Source organism: Spinacia oleracea, chromosome 2 (assembly GCF_020520425.1).
Source record: "Spinacia oleracea cultivar Varoflay chromosome 2, BTI_SOV_V1, whole genome shotgun sequence".
Lineage (NCBI taxonomy): Eukaryota > Viridiplantae > Streptophyta > Magnoliopsida > Caryophyllales > Amaranthaceae > Spinacia > Spinacia oleracea.
The window spans coordinates 48,317,748-48,336,354 of NC_079488.1; the positions used below are offsets into that span (position 1 = coordinate 48,317,748).

Here is an 18,607-nt window from a genome sequence, read left to right on the forward strand (position 1 = left end):
TACTAGTTTTATGTGCATGCGATGTATGTTTATAATTTAAAATGCATGTATAGTAATACTTAATTGATTGATTATTTTGCCCTTTTTATTAATACGTTTTTCTAGTTTTAATATCTTGTGATTTTGATAAACATCCTTTAAATTGATTTCCTAAATATTTTTGTTTATAATTTTTGATAAATAAAGGGTAGAATAGTCAATAACTATTTTGACGCCGCATTAGGCGTTCCCTTATATAATATATAGTGATAATAAATTAAACATCAATTTCTTAGATATAGTAACCATTTTTTGAATTAAATTAGCTTTAGGTGTTTAAATCGTGACTTACAATCACATTATTCAAGCACAACATGTACGAACGACACCAATTTGATTTTTTTTTTCATAATAATTCTAATAAACACTGCCAAACTAAATCAGAATGAATTTGTTGGCTTTTTTTTCAAGTATGTTCCACAATAAATTTGAAAATTATTAGGTGCACCGTGCACCCAAAGCCATTTTTTTGCCCATTGGTGGTCCCCATCACATTTTCTCCTTACATGTAAGCAGAAAATGTAAGAGGGTGCACCGTGCACCCGGGTGCATGTAATATGTTCTACAATAAATTTAGTGTGGACCACACCTATTTAAGAATTAGTGCATCCATATAATTTCGATTACTTTACTAAAAAATTAGTCAAATTATAAAGTGATTATCAAACAATTTAGGATTTTGAGTTTGAGGGGAAAAAAGGAAAAAAAATGTTTATCATATCATTATTGGGTATCCATTCATTTAAAATGATTTAAGTAATCGTACCTAATATCCGAAATTTATCTTATAACTAGACCTGTCAAAAATCGACCCGTCACGAAGGCCGATCCGAACCCGACCCGGAAATAATGGGTCATGAACAAGATTTTGTGACCCGTTACCCGATTTTATCCGAACCCGAGCAACCCGAAAAGTAATGGGTCAAAACCCGACCGAACCCGTTTTGGACCCGACCGATTGAAAATCATTGTATTTATACTAAAAAAATGAGATTATGAGAAAATTTAAGCATAATATACACGTTGTTTTTACTATTGTTGTGTGTAATATAATTTTAATTTGAATTATACGCCATTTTATGTTTGAATTTGACAAAGTATAAACTTGTGTAGGAAAATTTGTTAATTTTTGCTCATATTTTGTATATTTATCACCTAAATTAATGAAAATATAATGCACGTTTTAAAATCTCTCAACCCGTTGGGTCGATCCGAACCCGAAAGTTCTGGCCTTCTGGGTCTTGAACAAGCATTTGTAAACCCGAACCCGAAAGTGACCGACCCGATTCAACCCAAACCCGAAAATAATTTTTTACAACTCGATCCAACCGACCCGTTTGACAGGTCTACTTATAACCATATCGATTTAAATACCCGTTTTTTGATAGGATAGTTTTGTTCATCACAGACGATATTTTACTAGAATTTGGATATTAAAAATAAAAAAAAAATCCGAAATAAATGACAACTCCAAGGCCAAAAATTAAACTCATGTCTTATTCTCCTTTAAACCTTCATTTATTCCCCCACTTTTCCTCCTTTATTGCTCCCCCTTCCTCTTACTTTTTTAGCATATTTTTATTTTCTTTAATTTCCACTTTACCAGCTTTTGACCGTTGCATTCCTTTTTCCTATCACAACGTCTCTCTTTCTCTCTCTACTCTTTCACTTTCTCTCTCCTCCCTGTTTTGTGTTCACTTCACAGTTCCACCATTGCTGGTACTTCCCTCTACTTAATCACACTTCCTGATTTATTTTATTCATGTCTTAATTATATATATTTTTCATACTTCTTAATTAGCATGAATTAATGTTACAAATTTAGGGATTTTTTTTGTTAATTTACAATTTTATCCATTCTCAATCACAATTAACGCATTGTCTGAAATGGGTTTCTGATAATTTGCGTATTCACATTTTATTGTTTTTAATTTCCCTCTTTTTTGGATTTTTTTTTCTGTAATCTCAACTGGGTTTTCTGTATACTTAAAACCCTGTTCTGGGTTTGTACTGTTTCTAATTCCCAGAAATCTGAACTGGGTTTCTCTAATTATTTTATTTGTTACAATTCCATTTAATTCCCATTATTTTTCCCCAGAAAATCACATTAAATGAGCTTAATTTTTCGTTAATCACATTTAATTTTCATTTTTGTAGTTTCTAGTTTGATTAATTAAGCTTTGCTGATAGTTTTTCTTTTTGCTGATTTTTTCCCGTACGAATTCTAACAATTTGGGATTTCTATTATTATATCCCCCAAAAAAGTAGAAAGAGAGAGCTATTGTGATTTGTTATACTTTTTTCTTCTTCTGGGTTTTAGTGTTTTGATCAATTGAAGATGAGAATATCAGTTTTAGGTTTTCCAAATGACTTGAGAAGAAAGAAAAGCATCAACTCCAACAAATTTGCGTTTAATTTTATATGATGTTTGTTAATTTTTGGCTCTTTGAAGGTTTTGATTCTGGAATTGCCTCGAAATTAGGTGTTATTCTGTTATTTGTTCTAACTTTTACTTTACTTGCTCATTCAACAGCCTAGAGAGCCTTATGAATTGGGGTAGAGGCATACAAGAATTGTGTTATTCTGGTACCCATTCGGAATCCAGGATCAGTAGTCTGGTCGAAATCGTTGCAAGAGATATTAGTCAAAAAGGGAGGAATGGGATGTAATTCATCGAAATTGGACGATGAAGAGGCTGTCCAAATATGTAAAGATAGGAAGAAGTTTATCAAGCAAGCTCTTGAGCACAGAACTAAGTTTGCCTCGGGTCATATTGCATATATTCAGTCTTTGAAACGAGTTTCAGCTGCTCTTCGTGAGTATATAGAAGGCGATGAGCCTCGTGAGTTCTTTTTAGATCCGTTTATTACCCCTCCAGCGAAGAAATCGACCCCTAAGTTCATCACCATTTCTCCAAAGTGTTACTCAGCACCAGCTATTCAATCTGGGGAAAACTCAAATGTAAGGATCAACTATTATAGACCAAGTGGGACTGCATCAGTTTCTGTTGAGGAAAGACCTCAGTCTCCTGATACTTATCGCGTTCAATCTTATTCACCTATGCACCAATATGGGTTTGATGGTTTCTTCACAATGCAGTCCCCACAAAGGAATTCTTCTTATTTCCCACATTCTTACTCCCCGTATAATAATAGACCTGAGATACCCCCTCCTTCCCCTCAAAACAATTCTCAATGGGATTTCTTTTGGAATCCGTTTTCTTCATTGGATTATTATGGATATCCTGTGAGAAGTAGTCTCGAGCGATCGATAGCTGATGATGATATAGCTGGATTAAGGCAGGTTCGGGAAGAAGAAGGGATACCTGACTTAGAGGAGGATACCGAACCTGAGGAAATTGATGAAGGGAGACATAGAAGAGAAGAAATCCCTAAAGGCGATTCACATGTCGTGAGGGAGGAAGTAACTGTTGAAGATGTAAATGAGGATGAAGATGAAGATGATGACGATGATGATGAAACGGAAACTGAAGATGAACATCAACATCAACATCAACATCATCAACATCAACAACATGAAGCAAATGGGTTACAGGAACATGCTAATGACAGCATAGAACCATCACAAGTTCGGAATGCTGGACATATTGAAGTAAATCGTCACGAGACAAGGGTTACTGAAAGAGAAAAGAAGCAAGAAGAAGCACCAGGATTCACTGTTTATGTAAACAAAAGACCTACAAGCATGGATGAAGTTATCAAAGATCTAGAGTCTCAATTCACAATTGTTTGTAGTGCTGCCAATGAAGTTTCTTCATTGTTAGAGGCTAATCGGGCTCATTGCCTACCAGCACCCAGTGAAGTAACAGGTACATGATACAGCTTTTGATTCCTCCACCTTACCAGCATCGAACTCATACATGAATTCTTAGTGTAGGACTACATTAAACTGCTGTATTTGATGTTACTTATCAAAAGGACTTACCTGTTGCATCTGAAAGTTTAACATAGATTACATTCTTCGTGTGCATAGTTTGACTGCATGTAGTCGTGTGTACTCAACTCTAGTTTATGTTTTAGGTGAACACCAAATGCTATATGAAATGTGATTGTTGTAGTCTAAAATGCTAAGTTCTTGTTTGCAGCTATTAAAATGTTGAATCCAGCAGCATTGTTTCGATCAGCCTCAGCACGCTCCTCATCATCGAGATTTTTGGTCGAAGGTTCAAGAGATGATGGATCTGAAAGTAGCAGCAGCCTATCAGATGAATCATGTATGTTTACTGGCAGCCATCATTCAACACTTGACAGATTATATGCATGGGAGAAGAGATTGTACGAGGAAGTCAGGGTATGCGTTATTATATGATTGGTTTCAAACGGATTTCTACATCATACATCTCATATATATATATATATATAACTCCTTTTCTTTTGACAGTCCGGAGAACGTGTCCGGTTGGCATACGAGAAGAAGTGTACACAATTGAATAATCAAGCAGCAAAAGGAGATGAACCTTCAACGCTGGAAAAAACTAGGACAGCTCTTCGAGACTTGCATACCCAAATAAAGGTTTCGATACACTCAATTGAAGCTATTTCAAAGAGGATTGAAACTCTTAGGGATGAAGAATTGCAGCCTCAACTTTTGGAATTGGTACAGGGGTATGTTACATTGTTATATCACTTTTTATTTTCCTTTTTCTTGTCGAATTCTAAACCAGATGTTTTCTTTGCCCAAAATTTGAGTAAAACAGGAAACATGTTATTCGTACTGGTCATAAACCAGATGTTGCACTTGCATCGTTTGATTGTTGTTTAAGAATTATCCTCCGCCTCTAAGCTAGTCGCAACAAATGATCATTGTCTCCATTTTAGGAGCTCGTTTTAATTTAAAAACTATGCATTAATTGCAGGTTAGCCAGAATGTGGAAAGTGATGGCAGAGAGTCACCAAATGCAAAAGCATACTTTGGATGAAGCTAAACTTCTTTTAGCTGGAACACCTTCAAAGCTTAACAGATCAAGACGGCATAATCCTACACTTTCCCCTGTAGACCTACAACGACTTGCTCGGTGTGCCCACAATCTAGAGTCCGAGTTAAGGAACTGGAGAGCTAGTTTTGCATCATGGATCTCTTCTCAGCGATCATACATACATGCATTGTGTGGCTGGCTCCTAAGATGCATGAGGCGTGAACCTAACGTGTCAGATTTACCTTTCTCCCCACGTCGTTCTGCTGGGGTCCATCCGATCTTTGGAATATGCATCCAATGGACAAGACTTTTAGATGCAATATGTGAGACCGCGGTACTTGATGGGCTGGATTTCTTCTCTGCCGGAATGGGCTCAATCTATGCCCAAAGCCAAAGCCATGCCCAAGTCCAAACCCAAAGTAGTGGTGGGTCTAGGAGATTTGAGGACTCTAATGGAAACATGGAAGTGGTGGAAATAGGGAAAGTTGAAGAAGTTATGACACCAGAGAAATTGGCAGAAGTTGCAGTAAAAGTGTTGTGTGCAGGAATGTCAGTGGCTATGAGCTCACTAGCAGAATTTGCTGTTAGTTCAGCTGATGGATATGCTGAACTGGTAAAGCAATGGGAAAATGTTAAGTGGCCACCTCCTCATCCCAATGCTTAAGCTCTTTTCTTCTTTTAACCATTTCTTCTCTTAGGTAGGTTTTCAATATAAATTGGATGTCAATGTAATTACTTAAAATTATTATAGCTTGGTCATGTAAAGATCTAAGCCGGGCTTATGTCGTAGTAGTTAGTTAGGTTAACATCAGTAGGAAGAAAGGCGAAATGTGGTTAGCTCTCTTGTTTGTTTTACTCTTGTATCACAAGAGCGAAATCAAATGATACTCCCAAAATTGTGTTTGGATTTGGGAAAATTTTGGTATGAAAAGTTATTTGTTGTAGAAATTCTTTTCTTCAAGATGGAACTTTTGAACTTCTGATAGTTACCATTTGGGAAAACTTCGACTGCAGAAGCTCTAAAATTTCAGGAAACAATTAAACTTGAAATATTCTTACATGTAACTATATTGTGTTCTACTCCAGTTGATTAAGTAGTGTATGTAGTATTTTTTATGAAGTCCAACGTTTCGGAATCAGAAATATTTAATGCCCATCAACTTATTGAGAGCATGAAACTCGTTCAATTAGACTTGATAAAATTGACATGTGCCGAATTATCGGTAAGTCTGCTATAAAAGAAGCAAGCCTAAGATCTACAAGACAAATAGAACTCGAATATGTCTTGACATGGAATCATTCTTGCGTATACCTGATCCACAATAATATTAGTGTAGTCCCACAATCAATAGTTTTCTCTAACACCTTTTTTACACTCACAATGACCTTTATTGTTAATATAGTAACTATAATAAATTAAACACCAAAATTCTTAAACATAGTAACCATTTTTTGAAACATAGTAACCTTATGTTTTTAAAAGCGAATTGTGACTTAAAATCACATTATTCAAGCACAACATGTATCAAAGACACTAATTTGATATTTTTTTTCATAATAATCCTAATAAAATGCAAAAAGATATAGGAACAAGTTGTTGGCTTTACTTTTAGGCATGGTCCACAATAAATTTAGTGTGAACCAAATCCATTTAAGAATTAGTATTTGATGTGACTTTACGTATAAGTAACCCGTCAACTTGAAGATGACCACAATGCAATTGTATTGACCCAAAGTCCAAACCCGTTTGACATCTCGAATATGGTTGCACTAATATTAGATAAATAGCTAATAAATAACATAATCTTCCCGGACTCACTTGTAAGGTTCGTTCAACATTAGTAAGGACGGAGACATATTTATACTTCGTATAACTTTTATTTTACTGATAAACAGTCACGCAGGGAGTAACTGAACTGATAGCATCTCTTAGACAATTTCATACAGATTTCCAAAAGGCTTTTTTAAATCAAAATGCAAAACAATTGATAAATGGAAAGTGCACGGATGTGAAACTGTGATCCTGCTACTTTGGGTAAGGGAAATAACTGTCTTTACATGCTAATGAATGTCAAACAGAAATGGAAAACTAAATATTAGAAACTTACACAGTTACAGGCATTCGAAAATCAACAAAATAACCTTCAAATCCTTCAATCAGTAAATGCTACTTTTACTTGGGAAAGCAGTACATGTCTACAGTTGTACTCAATTTGGAATCCGATGCATATCTTCGAAGTTCCGAAACACGAAACCAGAATTAAAACACCATTATGCAGAGTTACAGAAGATCTGAAACGTAAAACCTTGTTTCACTTCATCCTCTCAAATTGTCAATGATTAAATTCAATAACACAGGCCTGCACGAACTCGAAGAGTATAAATTTGTTCTGGACATGAGTTGGCTAAAAAAGACCTGTTTATAACAAATGAGTCGATTCTTGCAAAAAAAAATACGGGGACAAATCCCCTTCAACTGTGAACAAAAACTCCTGAATTTTCCATGCAGAAAAAGGAGACAGGTTGGGGGTTATTCTAAGTACAGAAATGATGGCAACGTAACTGAGGCCTTGTCTACGGTGAACTTATTCCAAGTACTCTATACCATCATCGTCTTCATATTCCGCTTCACCCTTATCAGAGCCGCCAAAAAGTGACAAGAACACAAGAACCGAAACCAGCTGAGCTGCTAGGAAGTATTTAGCCCTTCGTTTGAACTTCTTCTCTTCCTCTGACCTTTCTTTCTTTGGTTTACTTTTGGGCTTTGAACCTAGAAATTATTCCAACAAAAATCAATACAAAAAGACAGAAATAACTTTTGGCAACGTCATTCATGGAGTAAAAAAAAACAGTTGGCTCATTCGTTAATACCCCCCCACCACCACCACCACAAACCACAAACCAAAAATGTGAAATCGGTACATCGTACAGTGGTAAACTTTTATAATTGTTTGATCAGTTTCCATACTCGTTCCATGCACCAAAATACAACTAGATTACGGTCTGAAATGAACTAAAATAATGGAAGAGAAGGAGATGCAATAATCACAAGGTTTACTGAGATGACTTTCTTGAGCAAAAGAGAAAAATTGGAAACATAACACTCGTAACATGGTACACCAAATATCAGACCAAAAAATTTCCTTATCCATGTGGCTGTATACACGCATCATTACTGCCTCAGAATTCCAATGTTAAAAATAAAATCTTCCTCCATTTAAATTTTGTCTTTCCTCCTCTCTTTTAGGATCTTTTCTTTTCTTATTCTCATTTTGTAGAGGCCAATATGAAAACTTCAAAACAGACAGAGAATCCAGTGACAAATATAGTATGAATCTACTGACATGATTCATTCGAAAATGGTTCATTCCACACACGGGTGCCTGTGATCATCCACAATCTTGTATTGGATGGTCAGAATTCCATCATTTCTTGTACTTCAGCTAACTTCAACGGTGTTAAAAATTAAGATTCATCAAAAGATCTCTGACTTCTTTAGTGATTCGTTATATAACTATTACGACAAATTATCATTATCAAGTTTCCTGACTTTGAGAACAGCAAGTCTGTACATAGCTGACAGCTCAATGTTTAAATCCAAAGATCACCAGTTTTCAAGACAATCAAGAACTAACACCTACTTCACCTTCGTCTAAGACATATTTGAGATGAACAATGCTCACATATTCACATGTCTAATTGCCTATAGACTATAGAAAGCAAATAATGATAGATTTTCAGATCTTTCCCTTGTCATCTTGCCTAAACTCCTCCGACAAGCATGCAACCAATGAAAATGAACATGCTTACAACTTAAGAATGTAAATAATGCCTCGTTCCAGATAAAGAACAAGAGAATGTCATTCCATTTAATCATTTATTAGACACCACATGCAAAATTTTCTATGAGAAAGTGTATCTTACTCCAGTTTGAAAAGCCCCCTTGCTTACTTGTCGAAGACGAAGAGTTTCCTTCAGATGCCGAAACTCTTGACCACGCTGGAACTGCTGATTGAGGTGCAGTGTCTATGAACTCAGTACTGAGCTTTTCAGTATATTTCACCAGATTACTGAAATTCAAAAGCTTGCTCTTCAAAACTGATGCTTCCTATGAGTATTAAATAAAATATTAAAGTTACAAATCAACTCAGAATTTATTTACAAAAAGGAAATACAAAAGCAAGGACTGAAAACAGAAACCACTCAAAATAAACAGAATTACATCAATGGTAAATGCCATAAATTTCAAAGAACACTCAATGATCACGATATACACAAGTGCATAACTAAGAATTTGACTATAATGAAGCGCACCAAAAAGTAAATTCAACAAGGGAACGATATATGATTTTTTCATCGTGATTGTCTTTCTGAGCCTAATGCCCCAATTTCTTCTTCTGTCTTCAGATAGCAGAGGTTGAATATGAAATTATAATATGCAATGTACTATGCCTTACAACTAGTAAGATACTCGATATTGTAACAACTATGCTCTTAGGTGTTTGGTCACAACTCACAATTTTGTGACACATCCATGTATTAGAAACCTGAGCAATTCCACATATACTGAAATAGTCAGAGAAGTTGTGGTCAAGTTCATTTAGCTAATTCGCAAGATACCCATAGCTTTTTAGTATAATCTTACATAGTGGAAAGCATGACTAAATTAAAGGCAGCACTATAACTCTATAAGTGTCTTCATTCATATTTGAAATCAGAAATGAAAACCAATTAAGATTTTAAAAGAAAGACAACAACTCCGGAACTTGAGTTTCTTGCTCGATATACTTTGACAACTGGCCCTATTTGATGAACATAACATAAGCATACAGTGACAGTGACAGTGTTGTGGAAAACTCACATAGCAGAAAATCCATAACATTGTAAACTTACTCTTTCTTGAACACCCAGTTAGGCTAACTTAGCCAAGATATTTCGGTAGACTAAAACAGGAGAAAGTTAATATTCGGCAAAGAATTCAAACGGCTTTTCAGGAGCATAAGCCAATCCAGGCTTTAAAAAAAGCAAGATACATAACAAGCTACATATCCATTTGAAACCACATAAAACTCAGACATTGTTTGCACACATCATTTACCTTGTAGATAAAAAGAATGGGAAACTATCAAGTCTGTTACATTTGGCATTTAGATAGGAAAAAAGATAGGAATACTGAGATTACTCACTGAAACCAATAATCGTCTTATTACTTACAGGTAAGGCCTGAAGGGAAATCAGCGCGTGACCAAGGAATAAGGCATCCAAACTACTGGGCCTACAATAAAAAGGAAAAACATATCCAAGCTGAATCAGTATTAACATTCATATTGCGTTCTGCATTTTAATAAAAAATCTAATGTCAAAATTGCAGAGGAACCTCTCTCCAAAGAGAAAAGAGTCCTCCCCTAACTGAGTTGAAAGAGCTCCATATGCTATGTTTGCCCTCCTATAGATCTGTAGAAAAAAAGAGAGATGAAAGAGAGTACAGATCAGGACAAGGTGAGCTAAGGAGCAGGAAAACTTTGAAGCTTCATGGAAGGGGTAAAAGGGGATATTGGACCAGTCAATATTCACGACAGTGCTTGGTGAAAAGGGCAAAAAAAAAAAAAAGTTCCGAAAACTGCATGCAATTAGAAAATGGAACATAAAACTAATAAACAAGCAAGGAAAGAGATACGATAACAGATCAAATCAGATCAAAAGGTTGCCCATTTGCAATTAGAATAACAACAAGAACAAAGTTTCACCTCAGTCTCTATCCTTTCAGCATTTTCATTGGTGATCCCAAGATGGCTCTTGACAGCATGATTTTTCTTGAAGTAAAGAATAGTTCCAATGGGCCATGGAAGATCAGAGAAGTAGATCTTCTGTACAGAAGTTTTTTCTGAAGCTATCCATAGCTCATATACAAGAGCATCCACAAGCCAGCTTCCTATCATCGCCTTCATTGATATCCATTCTGGGATAGTGTCAAAATCCGAGTCCAAATCAACAATCCCATCTTTTCGTAAGCAATTGATGACCCCGCCATTCTCATTGTTGTAGGCCACATAAGAACCGGACTCAACATATGGAATTTGATCTGGAAAGAGAAGAACATAAGCTCGTGTTATATGATTATAATATTTGAGGCATTTGAGGAAGGAGGGCTCGGCAACATTCTCTACAGGTATAACTTTCTACAAATATGATTTAACTGAAGAAAGAGTAAGCCAGAGCATCACAAAAGACATTCCACAGGTACTTATGACTGAATTTCTGATTATCTAATTCACATGAACAGGATGAACTGGACAAGTGGACATATCCAGCCAGGGTAATTATATTGCACCAACGACATGACAACTAGCTATAATGTAGAAACAAATACATATATCTTTTAAAAATTATTCGTAGGAACAATTTTATAAATGGCACCTAAGTCAATCTTGTCTAGTTTAATCCCCCAGCGGGTCAGTTCAAAAATAGGTCAATACAGTTTATACACCTAGCAATTGCATACTATCCCAACTGCTTGTTCTTTTCAAAAGAAAGGGAAAATAACTACTGCAATCTTATAACTGCTGCTACATTTTTAACTAATACAGTAATACCATGTCATTAGTCAACTCATTACCACTTCCTTCACCCGATACGTTTGCTTATTCTAACTTTTTGGGTTACATGTTATATTCATATCATGAACTTATATTTTCCCTTTTGTATCCTTCAAAGTTGTGGGCACCAATTAATTTTTCCATAATCCATGTAGGGAGAGATAACTCATGATTATGCTTCCAAAACCAATCAATTTAAGGATAAAACTCACAAAAGCAATTTGTTTTGCTTTAGCCAATTTTTTTTAATATGTTTGTCAGCCTATGCAAAGATATCTGTCAGATACAGTATAGCTTTTAACTTTTTCAGGCTTCACTCAATCGCTTTCCTTTGAAAATAAAAAACTTAAAGCTTTTGATAACTCTTCTTCGAAGATTTCCCTTTTGTTTTGGAGACAACAAATTGCAGGGTTTTAAGAACTACCTTTTCCATTAAATTATACGAAGTACTACTTAAAGGTAAGCTACATACACCCAACATCTAAAGCACCCTACCTCATTGAGATACATACTCAAATGATGTTATTACTGATGCTGGTTATGTTATTTGTTTTTGTTAGAGTTATGGTACTTCCTCCGTTTTTTAATACTCGCAACGTTTGTTAGTTTCACGCATGCCAATGCACAACTTTGATCATTTATATCTTAAATTCTCTTTATGCAAAAATTATAAAAAGTTGATATTTTGAAAATACACATTGAGACGAATCTAACAAGATCCCACATGACTATGTTTTATCTTATATAAAAAACACTACGAATAGTCAAAGTAGATTATATGAATAGTGGCAAAAGTCCAAACGTTGCGAGTATTAAAAAACGGAGGAAGTATATATAGGGTTCTAGTATGTTTAGGAAACTAGAGTTGTGTTAGTTTAGGAATCTAATAGTCTTAAACCTATTATAGTTATGTTATGATTTCTTATATAAACCAATGATATAAACCAATGATGTAACCAAGTTATCATTAAAGGTTAAGTTATAATATCGTTCATTAATATTATACTCCCTCTAGTTTAACATGGTATTGGAGCTATCCATAATTTTGGATTGATCTCACGCTTCCACAAAAAGAGTTTCCAGTCAGTGGGTATGAGTTAAAACTCGACGACCGGATTTGTTAATCCTCTCCAAAGTTGAGTTTCTTTTTTTGTGTGTGTTCATTAATAGGGTGTATTCCTATTTCCTAGGCATGATCTAGGTGGTGTTTTGTTTCCTTGGCGCAACTGACGTGATATTTGGTGTGTTAGTTGGGCTTTGTTCTTGCTCACTAATTGTTCTTGCAAGTTTTTGTCCCGCTTCTTAATTGGGGCAAGTTTGCAATTTGCATTGAGCCATGTATGCTCGGATATTTAATCAGGTATGGTAAGGTAGTCGCTAGTGCAATTTCTTTGTGGATGTGATATGTGGTTGCCAATAATGTGGTCGTTCATGGGGTTAAATAAAAAAAAGTGAGTTCTTTGCTTATTGGTGTGTTTTTATGCTTTGTTGTTGCGGGTGTGGTGGCTCTCTTGCTGCGATTTGCCCCATTTGTGGTCTTTCACGTGGCCGGTTCTAGTTCTTGGAATACTCTTCGTTGGGCATTGCTTCCGGAGCTACAAGGTTAGATCAGTTGGTTTTAGTGCGCGGGCAGAAGAGTACCAGCAATCGCGTGTTGTTAGTGCCCAGGAGTGTACCTGCGCTAGTGTGACTAATCGTTGTTGTGGTGCAAGACAGGCAACCAAGGAGTGTACCTAGTTGTTCTTGTTTGTCTGCTACTTTCTAGGTTTGGTTGGTCCATTTTGTTTGATTAATACGGCCGGTGCAATTTGCTTTGGTTTGTCTATGCAATTTGTTGATCCAAATTATTTGAGTTGTTTGCGCTACAGTGTGGTAGTGTTTGTTGGTAGAATCAAGGTGTCCCTGCTTGTCTCTACCTTGACGGTATGTTTGGTGCACCGTCATCGTTCTCCTTTTGGGTCTTTGATTGGCGAGTTCATTTAAGTGAGTTTTGTTGTTGTGTGGCAGCTTATTTGGCGGGTAAAAGGTGTTTCCTCCATCATAGTGGTAGCAGGTTGCTACCTTTTGTGATTTATTGGATCGAGTGCGACCAAGACGTGATCTTGCTGATCATGATCCACTCTATGGTGTTATCTCATGAAGCTGGTGCACTATGAGTCTATATTCGTGAATTGGGTTGTTGATAGATGAGCTGATTGATAGTTTCAGTCGTCATGATTTTACACTCCGATTGTATCGTTCGTGTGTTACACTGCTACTGCCGTTTACGATTGCGGGGGGAGTGTTAGAGTTATGGTATATCTAAGGTTCTAGTATGTTTAGCAAACAAGAGTTGTGTTAGTTTAGGAATCTAATAGAGTCTTAAAACTATTATAGTTATGTTATGATTTCCTATATAAACCAATGATGTAATCAAGTTATGATTAGGCTGTTAAGTTATAATATCGTTCATTAATATTATATTCCCTCTATTAAACAATTTTCACGTAAATTGTAACAAATCTTGTGAAGGATCTGTTCTCATTAAGAAAATGCTATGGGAGTAAGATCCTCTAAACTAGTGATACTTAAGCTTGCCAAACGGAAAAACTCATTACAAATATCCAAATTGTACAATCTACATAAAGGACCATACTGAAGTCATTACCGCAAAGTCAGATGAGTTAAGGAAGAGATTGGCAGTTTTATGATGTGCAAGTCTGTGGGGTAGAGATTGAAGAAGGGTGAGAAAATAGGGAAAGGAAATGAGAGGCAGCTAGTTGGACGGAAGTCATAGAACGGTTGTGCAGCGGATGAATATGCAGATTCAACTTCTAGCTCCATGTTAGCGTAAGTTACTGAAATCTGATCTACTCATATAATTAAGAAGTAATGCATCAAAAAACTTGGTCTAGTGCAGCACTGCAGCTGTAGTCTTTCTTTCACCGATGTTAAGTTTGAAACAGGTTTAGCCTATTTCTCTGCATTACAGAAAGTAGTCATGCGAGATTCATTTGTAGTACAGTCTACATTTGAAATGGAAACTATGCCACCACTGTGGAACTGCCTAATGCCTAACAAGAAAACATTTTTCGCTAGGTTCTGATTCAAGGCGGATAGCAGGGGTAAGGTTGCATACACCTTTAGTTTTAAAAAGCGCGCTTTTTTGCGCTTAAAGCTCGAAAGCTCAGAAGCTCACAGCAAAACGCTTCTGCTAGCCGAAGCCTGGCGACATACAAGAAGCGCGCGCTTCCTAACGCTTTTGCGCTTCCTATAAGCCTGGGCACATCAGACCCTTCTTTTTTATAAAAGATAAAGCCACGTGACTCTAATCTTCTTTTTTAAAGGATCATGTGATTTTTTTTTTTTAAAGAAAATATTTGGGAAGTTTTTGAAAACCCTAGTGCAATTTTCTCCCGTAGCCGGATTCCTCTAGCCTTCTCGCCGGATTTCTCCCGTCGAATTCTAAATTTTTCTTTCATCGTTTTGATTTCTCTTTTTTTTCATCTTTTCTTCCCATATTTTCTCCATATTTTCTAAAATTTTGAAATTTTAAGATTTCTTTCCGGGTGCGCTTCGCCTACGAAAAGCGTGCGCTTTCGCTTTCCGCTTAAGCTCCAGGGCCCTTCTGCGCTTCAGTGCGCTTCGCGCTTTTTAAAACTAAGCGTACACCGGACCCCCCTTCCCCGCTTCTTGCGGGAGCCTCTTTGAGGCAATGGGGTAATGATAATGATATTCCGATTCAAGGCGGATGGCAGTAGTGCTGAACTAATGAATAGCAATGCAATAAAAAATGTGTCACCCAACCCAAAATATATTAGCTAGTAAATAAAGTCCCACTCTCACAGGTGGCCTTTGATTTCAATTGGCGGGGGTTGATTAAAAAGCCAGCCCACCTAGAAGTAAAAAATAAGAGAAGGTAGAAAAGTAGCTAATTTGCCTCAAGAACATCGAGGGGAGGTAGGATTTTTCCTTGATGAACTGAAGGAGGTCTAAGCATTTTGTGAAGGTGGGAGGGGTGAGATCCCAGGTACAGTATAAAATACTTACCTTAGTATATACATCTTGAAGTACAACACATATAGGTTCAAAATAGATGGAATAAAGAGAAAGCTTGTTAATATACTCCAAAACAATTTTGACATTTGGATGACGATGAACTAATCAAAATAGTTAGTTAAATGTCCATATATTTGTATTATTGTGCAGTAAGATGCTCATTTCGTCACCGAATGTTGGATCATGGGTCAACGGGAAGCCACTTTGTTATCCTATTGGTGAAGTTGGTGCATATCCGACCCCCTATCCTGCTGGTTGCATGAGCCTCTTTAGAGAACCTGGAAGAGTTTTACCGTTGATATTTTTAATCAGCTCATAATGTGAAGAAAATAAACATGTATAAAACTATTTTGTTCCTCGAGTCGCCTTGATGCTATTGCTCGACAAAGCCTAGTAATCCTCGGAATTTTTTTGGGATGGATTACTCTTGAAATTTAAGAATAGGTGATGCCGAGACATACTTTTTCATTGATACCAGATAAACCTGTTTTCTTCGTATCAAAAAACACAATGAAGCAACCAAGGTTCTTTTTAGTGATCACTAACTTCAAAGTGTAAGGAAACTTCTTCTTGATTGTTCCATCATCAAATCTAGTCCATACTTCCAGGCACATCAATGATTTTTCCTCTACAATGTTAGCCATTAAATTTTCTATATATCGCCCTAGATTGTACACAGATAACCCCAACTACCTCAACATTGATTAATCATCATCTAAGCAAAAATCTTAACCAAGATATCAATACTGCTACATATAAGGGTCTCCAGAATTTCAATTTCGCCATCAGAAAACACTATTACCTCAAATTCAGCTGCAATGAAATACAGTTGCTGAACCAATAACCCATCATTGCATTCTTCAAGGGTCTACCCAAATTCTTACACTAAAATTAACCAAACTAGACCACTCCCAAAATTAAGCAAAGGGAAATGCATAAACAGAACATTACAACAAAATAACTTAGTGACAAAAAAAAAACAAAAAAAATATTATTCAGTGAGAACTTAATCAAATTTCAACAAATTAACAAAACAGAAAAATTAAGACAGACAAAAAAATTAGGGAATTCAAAGTTGAGAGCAATACCTGAATCCGGAAAGGTGGAATGGAAGTATAAATTAAAAGGAAGACGAGCGAATTTGAGATAAAAATAAACTGGCAAGCAATTGGGGCAACCAGTAGGAAGCCCAAAACAAGGCTTTGTTGTAACAAGAGTCAATTTTTCTTGTCTTGATTCTTCCATTGATATAATGAGCTCGCTTCAGAAACAAATTCTTGAGGATTTAATTGGATTCTGAAGGAAATGGGAAATTGATTGATTTGGTTCGTCGTGCAAGAAAGAGGCTTGGGTGAATCCAGGGTTTCTCGGTGGGTTTAGACTTCAGATTCTTTGGTTCTTCGATTTCTTTCTTCCTTTTTTTTCTTTTTTTTCTTTTTTTTCTCTATAGTATATATACTAATATATTAAGAGCAACTCCAATGGTTGGAAAATGGACCTGCTCACGAAAAAAAAAAATATATGAGCAGGTAGCCCACCATTGTTGCAATAATGACATCAGCAGCTACTAAAACATTGTAGCTATTTTGGGCAGGTAGCTCAAAAAATAAAAGGGGAAAAATATGAAATAAATATTATAGGGAGCTATAAGGGAGCCCACCAATGTGAAAGTTTGTAGCTTAAAATAATTGTGGCTAGAAATATGATGTGGCAAACTTAGCTACATCACCTTGTAGCCCATCATTGGAGTTGCTCTAAATGGCGTTTTTAAGAAAGTATACGTGTCACGTAGACCTCTCCTTATTACGCCATGTCACCACTATTTAGCATCATGATATGTCATTACAATAAAAAAACATGTAACAAGGATCGAACACCAAACCTCTTTGTTAAAAGTTACATTTCCTACCATCTTAACCAACTACAACTTATGTAATACCTCTCCATATAAGCATATACTCCGTATATCATTTTTAAAATAAAAAATTAAAAGTAAATGCATAAATAAGGCCATGTTTACTTAATTTATAAATGTACAATTATTACATTGAAGAAAATGATCCGACTTTATTTTGATTTTCGTAAGTGGGGTTTCAGATCGGGGAGGTTGTTGATCGACCACTAATCTTATGTCATCACCGTAATTCGATGAGAACATCATCTATAGGTAGTACGTGCACATATTTTAAAACAAATAAACTCGAATAAAAGTCAAAACCCGGGGCAGCGCCCGGACCGCACACTAGTTTTTTATGTAAACGGGTCATATTCGTGTCAGTTTTGGTTCAACCATTGAAAAAAACAACATAATTGAATAACTTTGTAAAGAAAAATTGCAAGAGTTTTGATTTGAAGCAATGCAAACTTTCTTTACCAGAATTGTTGTGTGTTCGAGTGTTTCTATTTTTTGTGTATGAGGTTCTGAATACGACATAATGCCCTCATCCCTCTTTATATACAACTGCTCCATTACAACCCTAAATACAAGTGTGCAAGTTGACAAATTACAGCTAACAATATCGGAAATGTGGGTAGAAGGTCGAAAATGTGGTTGGATATAGTGTTTGAGAAGCGGAGTGAGTAGGAAAGAAGGATGAAGGTAGCAATCATTGATAACAATGGAGGTTGAGTTGATTTTTGAGAGAGAAAATAGTGGATACTTTGGGGAAGTTGGGAAATGAGAGAAGAGTGAAAGGACCAAAGTCCATTTCATTTCGTCAAAGAACCCGTGCAAAGTTTGCACGAACCGTGCAGGGTTGTGTGCCCCCGTCCGGGCAGTAGCTTCTCAAACACGACCTATGCAGATCTGTTCTCCATTTTTCTTCTCCGTCCCTCGAACTTCTTGCACGACCCATGCAACTCTGTTTTGCGCTTTTTCCTCCCTTTTCTAACACACATACTTAACAAACAATCAACCATAAAATACAAACTACGAAAGCAATAAAAAGCATGGGTTGCCTCCCATGAAGCCCTTCTTTAGGTCACTAGTTTGACCTAA

At 36.2% G+C, this 18,607-nt stretch overlaps 2 protein-coding genes across 3 annotated transcripts; one reads left to right on the plus strand and one right to left on the minus strand.

The window, feature by feature from the left end:
* The first annotated feature begins 1,585 nt into the window (after positions 1–1,585).
* Positions 1,586–5,923, plus strand: LOC110775294 (nitrate regulatory gene2 protein). Its single transcript, XM_021979901.2, has 5 exons — positions 1,586–1,758; positions 2,573–3,868; positions 4,145–4,350; positions 4,441–4,664; positions 4,916–5,923. Exons 2-5 carry the CDS (start codon positions 2,698–2,700, stop codon positions 5,637–5,639), a joined length of 2,325 nt encoding a protein of 774 aa, XP_021835593.1. The 5' UTR covers positions 1,586–1,758; positions 2,573–2,697; the 3' UTR covers positions 5,640–5,923.
* Positions 5,924–7,268: 1,345 nt separating this feature from the next.
* Positions 7,269–17,032, minus strand: LOC110775295 (mitochondrial outer membrane import complex protein METAXIN). Of its 2 annotated transcripts, none has more exons than XM_021979902.2 (6): positions 16,698–17,032; positions 10,723–11,057; positions 10,353–10,429; positions 10,190–10,250; positions 8,900–9,083; positions 7,269–7,745 (listed from the first exon to the last, which is right to left on the minus strand). In XM_021979902.2, exons 1-6 carry the CDS (start codon positions 16,852–16,854, stop codon positions 7,561–7,563), a joined length of 999 nt encoding a protein of 332 aa, XP_021835594.1. In that variant the 5' UTR covers positions 16,855–17,032; the 3' UTR covers positions 7,269–7,560. The 2 variants fall into 2 exon arrangements, with proteins under 2 accessions (XP_021835594.1, XP_021835595.1); XM_021979903.2 differs by having other exon boundaries at positions 8,927–9,083; positions 16,698–17,031.
* Positions 17,033–18,607: the final 1,575 nt, after the last annotated feature.

What these genes read in the sequence shown, in the direction of transcription:
- LOC110775294 (XM_021979901.2), top strand. Translation starts at nt 2,698, where the DNA reads ATGGGATGTAATTCATCGAAATTGGACGATGAAGAGGCTGTCCAAATA. An exon ending in GATTGTACGAGGAAGTCAGG is followed by an intron (nt 4,351 to 4,440) that starts GTATGCGTTATT and finishes TTCTTTTGACAG; the next exon opens with TCCGGAGAACGTGTCCGGTT. An exon ending in CTTTTGGAATTGGTACAGGG is followed by an intron (nt 4,665 to 4,915) that starts GTATGTTACATT and finishes CATTAATTGCAG; the next exon opens with GTTAGCCAGAATGTGGAAAG.
- LOC110775295 (XM_021979902.2), bottom strand. Translation starts at nt 16,854, where the DNA reads ATGGAAGAATCAAGACAAGAAAAATTGACTCTTGTTACAACAAAGCCT. An exon ending in TCTTTTCTCTTTGGAGAGAG is followed by an intron (nt 10,251 to 10,352) that starts GTTCCTCTGCAA and finishes TTTTTATTGTAG; the next exon opens with GCCCAGTAGTTTGGATGCCT. An exon ending in TTTCCCTTCAGGCCTTACCT is followed by an intron (nt 9,084 to 10,189) that starts GTAAGTAATAAG and finishes TAATACTCATAG; the next exon opens with GAAGCATCAGTTTTGAAGAG.